This window comes from Puma concolor, chromosome A2 (assembly GCF_028749965.1).
Source record: "Puma concolor isolate L17-30 chromosome A2, mPumCon1.1.hap2, whole genome shotgun sequence".
Taxonomy (NCBI): Eukaryota; Metazoa; Chordata; class Mammalia; order Carnivora; family Felidae; genus Puma; species Puma concolor.
In genome coordinates, this window is record NC_141668.1 from 21,798,198 (window position 1) to 21,807,350 (window position 9,153).

The 9,153-nt window shown below is 53.6% G+C and overlaps 1 protein-coding gene across 1 annotated transcript in view; it reads left to right on the forward strand.

The window, feature by feature from the left end:
* PLXNA4 (plexin A4) overlaps window positions 1-7,554 on the forward strand; it is a 369,863-nt gene extending 362,309 nt beyond the window's left edge. Inside the window, exon 31 of the mRNA XM_025929240.2 lies at window positions 417-7,554. Within this exon, the coding sequence (XP_025785025.1) occupies window positions 417-512 (96 nt within the window). The 3' untranslated portion in view covers window positions 513-7,554. The remainder of the gene's footprint in view (window positions 1-416) is intronic.
* The last annotated feature ends 1,599 nt before the right edge of the window (window positions 7,555-9,153 follow it).

The window sequence follows — 9,153 nt, forward strand, 5'->3', positions numbered from 1 at the left end:
ATAAGGAAGATATTCCTTTTTTTGGATGAAGGGTGGGATTTCTTAATATCTGTGAGGTCCCATTCCCCAGAGACACAGGGCACCGGACTTTACAGGGGTCACTTGTTAACCTGCAGGTCACTGGCGCGTCTTTGCACAGGTGTCTTCGGCCCACTGCCAGCTGTCTTCCGTGGACAGTGAAGTGCACACATTTATTCAGACATGCTGATGTAGGTGCTGACACCCTGAGCTCACTGACACAGGGCTACCCACACACTGCACCCCGCGCCCGCGTTAGCCAGGCTGCCTGCTGACCCAGCAACGTTCCGTGTGCATCTGCACATACACATGGCTTCCCAAGCCTGACCGCACCCGCCCTAAGAATGCGAACGTGCACGCACAGACTCGTAACCCCCCTGTTCTTGCCCCTTCAACAGATCCTCGGACCTCTGGACCATGACGACCAGTGTGGGAAGCAGAAACTGGCCTACAAACTAGAACAAGTCATAACCCTCATGAGCTTAGACAGCTGAGAACCGTCCTTCCAGGGCCCCTGGGGGGAGGGACACACCAAGCCGTGCCTCAGTCTAGATTATCATCTTTACCAAGTGCAAGTTCCGACTGGCGTCAGCAGCATCCCCTGAGCAGCGCTGTCTCTCTCTCCGCCTCTTTGCGTCTCTCCCTTCTCCCTGCATCCCTTCTCTCTCAGTTGCTCTGCCAACACGACCGAACCACACCGCCACCCCTCAGTTAGTCCAGGATGGCCAGGCTAAGGCGAGGGGCCCAGCCAGAAGATACCAGAGGGGCTCTCTTTACCGGGTGAGCCCAGGCGTCAGCAGCGGGGCCTGAAAGATGGCCGAGGAGCCGCGGAGAGAGGACGTTCCTGTGCTGCTGCTCCCCCCCCTCGCACGCTGGGCCGGACCTTGGTCTAGGGAAGAGGCAATGAGCTCAGTATTATCTTCACTGGGAAGACATCACCTGGCTCTCTCCCTTCTCACATTTCCACCTCCAGGGGGTCCTCTGTGTGTGGCTCTGTTGTAACTGTGAGAAAGGCCACAGCTCCTGCATGGCCAGAGTGGGGGCAGGGGTGAGGAGCTGGGAGGTGCTTTTCAAGCTGCCTCTCACTTGTGTTGGTGTCCCGAGGCTTCCTTGTCCCCTTCCGGTCTTCTTGGAGCCCTTCCCAGTGCTCCTAGGGACCTGCCTGTCCCATCTCCTCCCCTGTCTGTGGAAAGCCAGACAGGAGAAACAGCAGTTACCTTCCACGATGGAGAGCCTCCGGACCTTCTGGTCTGGCTCAAAGGGGCAGAAACATAACATGGAGGGGGAGAAAGGGAAAGAGAGTTGCATCCACCCTGGAAGCAGAATTTGTTGTTTTTCATTCACCACCCACCCCCCCCAAGTGCAAGTGAAGCACGCCCGTGGTCATGGGTCTAATCGATTGCCAGATCTTCGATGCTGTCCAGAGAAAGCACCTGCATCCTCCTTGGTTGGCGCTCATCAAGGGTCAATGTAAAATGCAGAGTACATCCAGGAGATTCTACCTCCAGCCGCCTTTATGGCTCCATCCTCACCACCCTTCCTGAGAACTCTAGAGAATGCTGGGGCAGAGAGCCCGAGCCCCCGCCCCCCTGCAGAGCCTGGTGCCATTGCTATGCAGATGACTTTGTCATTCCACTGTCCAGACCTCCTTGGCAATGACTCCTTCAACATCCTCTGTCTCCTCAGTCACTGCCCTTCCTCACCTCCTCCCCAGTCATTATGGAAAGAATCACACTCAAGCACAGCCTCATGGAGACAAACCAAAATGCCAGCCAAACTCAGCCCCCAGCTTGACATGTCCGGGACGGACCGAGAACTCTAGCTGAAGGACGTGGCCAGCAGCGACAGAAGAGATATACAGTGGACCTCAGCCCTGGCGTCTGTTTCTCCATCTGTCCCTCCGTCTCTGGATGGATCATTTCAGCTTGTCAGGCAAATGTGTGCTGAGACATGGGTGAGCAGGGGCTGTGGTAAGAAACGGTCTAACAGAGGGGTCACGGAAACCTTAATCCTGAAGGGACCTTAGATGCCATCTGACCCAGTTTCCCACCATAAACAAGATTCTCTCCTGGCAGCCTTGGTGGCTAGTTGTACACCACTCTGAGAGATGAGAAGCATCATCTAAGGTGTGGTTATGGGTGAGGGTTCCAGTCTTGCCTTCACTCCCCGAGCATCAGACGTTATTCCCTGCAATCCACTCAAAATGAGCCCCCATTGGAAAGAGGAAGGAACCGCTCCATTTCCAGCAAAGTCTATGGGGCACCCTGTACTTTTAAGAATGCTAGCCCCTTTGGGTCTGAATATGTGTGCATGTGTGAGTGTGTGTGTGTGTGTGTGTGTGTGTGTGCACGCGTGGGTGTGTCTGCCCCAGAAGTAGGCAGAGAGCTCAGAAGGATTCCTTGTCCTATGTAGGGGACTGTGAAGTGTTTCCCTTCTCCACCCTTGCTCATTCATCGCGGCTTCAGGACATTTCAACGCTAGCTTTCCATGCTGAGCACGGGTGGATGGAAGGAGAGCCACCTGTCTGTAGGAAACCAGGGTGGTCACTGGCCGAAAGCGGCCTGGACTTGACTAGAGGCTGGGTGGAGGTGACCCACAACAGGGCATTATGTGGCATCAAGGAGGACAAATGGGGACAAAACACAAGTAGCCTAACAACAGGAAGGGGAGGATGGGGATGAGACACACGCCAAGGGGGGAAAATAACCAAAGGTTTGGCAGATAAAGTGCCAGGTGAGGAGCGTGGGATTTCTACCCTTGACCATTTTATTTCCTCCCAAGAAGCCACGGGCCCTGGCCGGAAAGCAAGCACGTGGGAGGCAGGCGGAGGAGGCTCCACGGCCACTGAGATGTATTTGCACACATGAGGGGTTGGGGAGGTGAGAGACACAAACCTATTTAACAGATTTGCTGAATGCAAGCGAGTGTATGTGTGAGCGCATGTATGAGTGAGTGTGTTTGATTTATTTTTTAAGTTTTGCACAGTTAGAAAAAAATGAACAGGCAGACAAGAAGACTGTTATCATGGTTCTGCTGAAGCTTTTATTTTTTACCGGATTATTATTATTGTTGTTATCGTTCCTTTGTCGGTACAGAACTTCCCCCCCTGACCCCCGCCATGTTTTGTCACAAGAGAAACTTCAAAACCCTCAGAGAAACCTCAATGTCAGGAAGAAAGAGGAGAGGACAGACAGTCTCCTGGCTCTCCTCCTTTCTCCCAGAAGAGGGTTTGAGGACAGATTTTACCCTAATTGTTGGCGGGGGGCAGGTGTGGGTCGCTGCTGGTGTTTTGTTTGCCGAAGCCTCTGCAGCCTGCTCGGGCTGGAGAGAGAGGATAGACTCACCCAGAGCTGCAACCTGTCTTGCCCACAAAAATTCTCTTTCCTTTCACTGTTTGTTTTCCATTTCTTCCGTTTGGATTCATGGTGCATGTGTGATACGTTTCAAAGTACAGACGAGGCAGCATTGTCAAAAAGCTATCCTTGCCTCCCCCATGTTCTTTCCAGAACTCCCCTTGGGATCCCCGATCTCCTCCGGGCAGGCCAGAGACCCCGAGAGCTGCCCGGGGGGACATGTGGGCCAGCACACCGCAGAGAAGGGAGCTGGGCAGACTGGTCCGGTGGAAGGGAGCCCCCTCGAGGCCTCCCCCCCCCCCCCCCCCCGTGACAGTGAATTTCCAGGGTCATAACTCTGTTTAAGGTGGAATCTTTATCTAACTCCTTGAGTCCCAGGCAGAGAGGAAGGGAGACAAGGCCCATCTCCTCTCACCTCTCCCTTCAACCACCTCCTGCACCCTCCACCCCTGAGATGGTGCTGGGAGATCCCACAGTCAGAATAACTGACATGGGTTAGGTGGGGATTTTGAATGTAGAAGGGAGATGGGCTGAAGGCTGGTAGTGGTAGGAGGTGGGGAGCTTGGTGGGGTCCCGAACTGAAAAGGATGGATGGATAGAAGCTGAGAAAGACAGCTGCAGGCAGGTCACTCCTCTCGCGGGGCATGAGTCTCCCCACGTGTGGGCTTTGCCATCCTTTGTCCTTCCACGGAAGGAGAGACCCCCCACATCTCTTGGTAACTGCAGGCGGTACCACTCAGTGAAGTTGGCTATGGTGTCAGTTAATTCCTCAGGAAAATATTTTTTTCTTGCCTTCTTTCAATGTGGTCTGAATTTGGGGACCGAGGACAACCTGAGTGTTCACAGGCCAAAGTAGGCTCACACCCCCAGGGCGCCCTAGACCCTCCCTCTCGGGAGCCGGTGGGCTGGCGGGTCAGGCCCCGGATGCTTGAGCAGGGCTACGGTCGAGAGAGAAGTCATTTTCAGTAATCCCAAAGTGAAGCAGACTGTCCAGGACTGTGCCAGGCAGAAGCGGGAGTCGCCGACAGGTAAGGTCGCTGACCTGGTCCGCTCGGGCCCCCGTCTCACCCCGCCCCCTGCCAGCCCTGGGCTAATGTCGAGGTACTGTCCCAGCACCCCACTTCCCCCTGCCCGAGGTCCTTGTGCTCATGTCCCTCTTGCATGTCTGGCTTCTGAGGGTGTCCCTCCCCTGCAGAGGGGAGTGTGTCCCCTCATCCCCCTCACCTGCAGTCTCTGCCCCAAGGCCATGCATCCACTCTTACCCGGAGCCTCCGACCTCACAGCCCAGCACCCCTTCCCCCGCACCACCCTGGGGAGGCCCTAGGCCCCTCACACCCTTTTGACAATGCCTCCGTGAGTAGTTGGGGGTCTGGCCCTGGGGACCCCCAGCAGAGGAGCCGCAAGCAATGATTTCCCAAGCACCCTCCAGTCCAAGAGGCAAGTCCTGCTGATGTTTCCAGAGCCCTTAACAACCTGTTAAGATGGGGCTCGCTTTGACCTAATAGGCAAAACCCTATTTTCCATCTGTCTCCGTTCTTAGGAATAAGGGGACACTGCCTTTGGCTTCATAGGATGTAAAGTCAAATACTTAACCTAGCGAAGGTTAAGCTTAATTATTCATCAAGAACAAACTTTCCCACCTCTCACAGAGCAAGGAGGAAGGGGAAGAGGCAGGGAGGCCCAGAGACACCCCTTCAGGGATGTCCCAACAGGCAGTCCCAGCGAGAGTCTGAAAGGCCTCCGAAAGGCATCCCTGGGAAGGACTAACCCCCAGGCACCAGAGTCCCCAAGAGAAGACCCTACCCTGGGCGGATCCTGGCTCCTTCGTGGCCTTTCTCCTTGCTCCTAGTTCACATCAAGGCCCTCCCGTCAGCCCCCCATGCCTCCAGTCAGCTCCCAGGACAGGTGACAGAGGGCCCTTGACCCCTCAGCCCCTCCTTGTTTCTTTATTCTGTATGTGGGCTGTTTATTTGGGGTTTGAGGTTGGTAATTTTTTGTCTGTATATGTTTGAGATTAAGGAGGGAGCCAAGGTGTGGGTGAAAAGTCCAAATTGCTGGAAGGAAGAAACAAGACTCTTCACCTGTGACTTGCAGGGATGAAGAGAGCCACAGGGCTGGGGGTGGGAGGGGCTCCCCGTTGTTAGAAAATGGATCCAAATAGTTCCCAGATGTGGACGCGCCAGTCCTGGGGAAGCTGATACGCTTGGTGCTTCCCCTGCACCTCTGATAGCTGGGGCCTGCAATGCTACCCCTCCTCCACCTGCCTCCTGCCACCTCACCCCTACAGGTGTGGCAAACGAGAGCCTTTACGGAGCAGGAAGCTGAGGTACGGCCACAGGTGACATTGGAGAGGCAGCTCCAGAGGCTGGGACACCATGAGCCTCTGAGAGTAGGGGGCCCTCCGCTGGAAAACTTATAAAGAACATTCCTCCCATTCAGAAAGGAGTCTCTGTAGTAAAAATTTCAAAAGCGACCTTTTTTTTTTAACTACAAATCTTTGCTCCCCGATAAAAATTGTGGGGTTTGTGTTTAGTAGGGGGGAGTATCCAACTTTATAAAATAGGATTTTTTTGGTTGTAGAAGTAATCATACTCATTAGAGTCTCAAATTCCTTGAGTAGACTGGTGACAACCCCCAAAGCAAAGCTAAATGAAACAAAAGCCCTAATAAATGAAAAGAGGTGTCTGTCTGTATTGGCAGAGATAGTGAGGTGGGTGGGGGGCTCTGTGCCCTCAGCTGGGTGCACCCCACCTTCCCTTCTCCTCACCCCCTTTCGCTTTGTCCAGTCTTGGCTCTCTGGGCTGCCCCTGGTGTGGCTGAGTCCCGTGCGGTTACCATCAGCTTCCCTCAAACCGTAGGGACACCCTGTTAAGGATCGGTCATGGAGGGATGAAGTCCCCTCCCCTGAGAATGCAAATGCCCATGGCAAATAGGCATGGTCTACGAAGCTCATCTTCCACCATTTTTTTTTAAATCTGGAATTAGAACATCTTTTGTTAGTATCTTTGATCTTATGACTCAAGCACATTTTGGAAGGGCTCCCTTCCAAGAGTGGAATTCAAAACAGAGGATATGGCTAAAGAGCAACACAAAGGACGCTTAATAAAGTGAGACCGTGTACCAAACAGGACTGCTGGATGCAAGTCAGGCCCACGACCAAGATGGGATACGTGTCTCGTGTGTTCTCCTTCCTTCTCCCTTCCCTGATGTTCTCCCCAGCTGTTGGCTCGTTCAACCTTCCGTTCTTTAAAAAGAAAAGCTAGTTTACCTCAAAGAATCTTGTTTCCATTTGGAAACCAATGACTTTGTGTTCTAGAGTAGATGACCCTCCCCTCCATCACTCCTTGCCTGGGTCTGGTGTGCTTGAGGCCTGAGGTCCTTGCTTAGTCGTGTGATGGCCACGTTGACCAAGAACAAGAGCCCCAGGCCCTGAGATAGACAGGAAGGGTTGGGTGCAGCTGGCCTCCTCCCCACCTTAGCTGGTAAGGACCAGCCTATCTCTGCCAGCAGGGTCCTGCCAAGTCACCATTGTAACCAGCAACTCCAGGGTACCACCAACAGAGAACGGCTCCATGAGCCGAGGTGCAGGGGAAGCGGAGTCTGGCCTGGTCACACAACCCAGAGTCAAGTCAAATACTAGAGGGAAGAGGAGAACAGGAAAGAATGAATGGGTGGTTTGAGGAACAGGCAGAGGCCTTTGAGTCTCAGAGAGAGGCTGCTGAAGGAGGTAGGGCGGGTCATTCCTGCTCCAGTCACCCCCTTCCAGCCCCGCCCCACCTCTGTTTCCATAAAGCTCCCACCTTGAACACTGACCCTTTGTTAGAACAAAGCAAAACATATCTCTAGACAACAGTGTTACAATGAGCCTCAAAGATAGGTGGACGAAATCTTTTAGAGGAAGAGGGTCTTCTGGTTTTGATTTAAAAAAAAAAAAAAAGAGTATCCTAGCAAGATTTAAAAAAAAAAAAGATTTAAAAAGTAAAGTTTTTAAAAAGGAAACCTATGCTATTTAAATTGGAGCCCAGTTGTAACTTGGTAAAGGCAAGCTTCTGTACCTTTGTTATAATTAATTGTATACCTGTGTATGTAAATATAAGGCATTCCTATTTTGCAGTTCAGAACAAAAAAAAAAAAACCTATTTGTAATATAGAATAAAGTTTATTAAAAAATAATAAAAATGCAGTTTGGGATTTGGGTCTTTCTTCATGTGTCTGGCTGGAAGGGGGGAGAGGGGAAAGCTGGCCATGAATAGGCCTCCATGGTGCACAGATATGGAAGCGTCCCTCTCCAGCTCCATGATGTCTAAACTCAACCACCAGAGGTCAATTCTTCCACTTAAGCCTCTGGCTTCGGTTACAAAGCAGCTGTCTCTGGAGGTGACAGTCCTCCCAGCAAGGGAGAGCAAGCATACTTCCGGCCAGTGCTGTCCGCACACATCACTTCCACACGAAGCCGGATCGGCCTCTGAATCCTTCCCAACACAGCCCTCCAGGCACGCACGACTGACCCGCTAGATAGAGTTGGCGCCCGAGAGAACACGAGTTGCCATCCCTGCTTTAAGTCTTCTTAAGCCAACTACACGCACAGCGTACGTGATTGTATCAGTCTCTCTGTCCCCGAGCGTTCTGCTAGAGGGTAGAAATCCTGACCCCAGTTGTGCCCCCTAGTGTAGAAGTAGGACAGGGGGAGAAAGAGAATGGGAGGCGTGGCGGCGGGGGCAGGGAGCAGGGAAGAGGCGGCCGTCTGCCCCCCACGCACGTCCCTCTGCGGTCCAGGCTGGCGTCCAGGCGGTGTGGGCCCCAGTCTGGGCCCGGCGACTCTGTGCCCTCTGCTGCGTGTTCAACTGGCCGCCCTCGGGCAGATGCTTTTGCCTCTCTGAGCCTCCCCCAGGTCAGCAGCAGAGAAGGCTGAGCTCCACGTCTCCACCACTGTTACCATTCAAGGTGAAAACCAGAGAAGAGAGCAGGAAGAGGATGAGGAAGGAAAGGAAACGTGCAAGGGGGCAGAGTGAGTGAGGAGGAGAGGTGGGAGAAGCCAGACCCGAAGCACTCAACAGCAAATCCTGCCCTCCCCCGTCTCCCTGCTGCCCCTGCGCCCCCGCCCCCGCAGCCCCTCGGCTCCTCCAGCCTTCCAAGCAGAGCCCCCCGGAGTGTGAGGGCGGGAAGTTCACCAACATGGGACCTCTGACTTGGTGCCAAGTCCGCAAGTCCTGGCTTGCCTCACAGAACTCTCCCACCTTCCAGAAGAGACCCCCTCCTGAGGTAAGAGGGAGCTGCTAAGGGGCCAGCACAGCTCCACAGTGAGACCAAAACACTATCACCTCTGGGAGACACCTCCTGTGGCCGGCGACCAATGACGGGCACCTTCAACCTGGGGGCCATGAGGGAACAGATGACAGCTAGGAGGGAGAGCGGGAGTTAGTGACCCCAAGACCGGCCCAGACTGCACGGATGGAGATCGGAGTGGTGGTTTTTGTCTCTTTCGGTAGTTCCAACTGACGAGGAAAGTGCATTTCTCCCTTTTCCTACATCACGAGGCAGGCTGTGGCAGGGACGATGGTTTAGTGTGAAAGTTCCAATCAGATTCCACACACGATCAAGTTCCTGCCACGTCCGCAGACTCCTTTACCTGTATGACCTCATACTTTATCACAAGCAACCACCACGACCTTGAGCAGACCTTGAGCTTCTCCGTGATTTGGTCTCCTTATCCATGACCTGAAGACACTTCTAGCTGTTCTATGAAACCCAGGAGATGGGGCGGGGGGGAAGGCCGATTTAG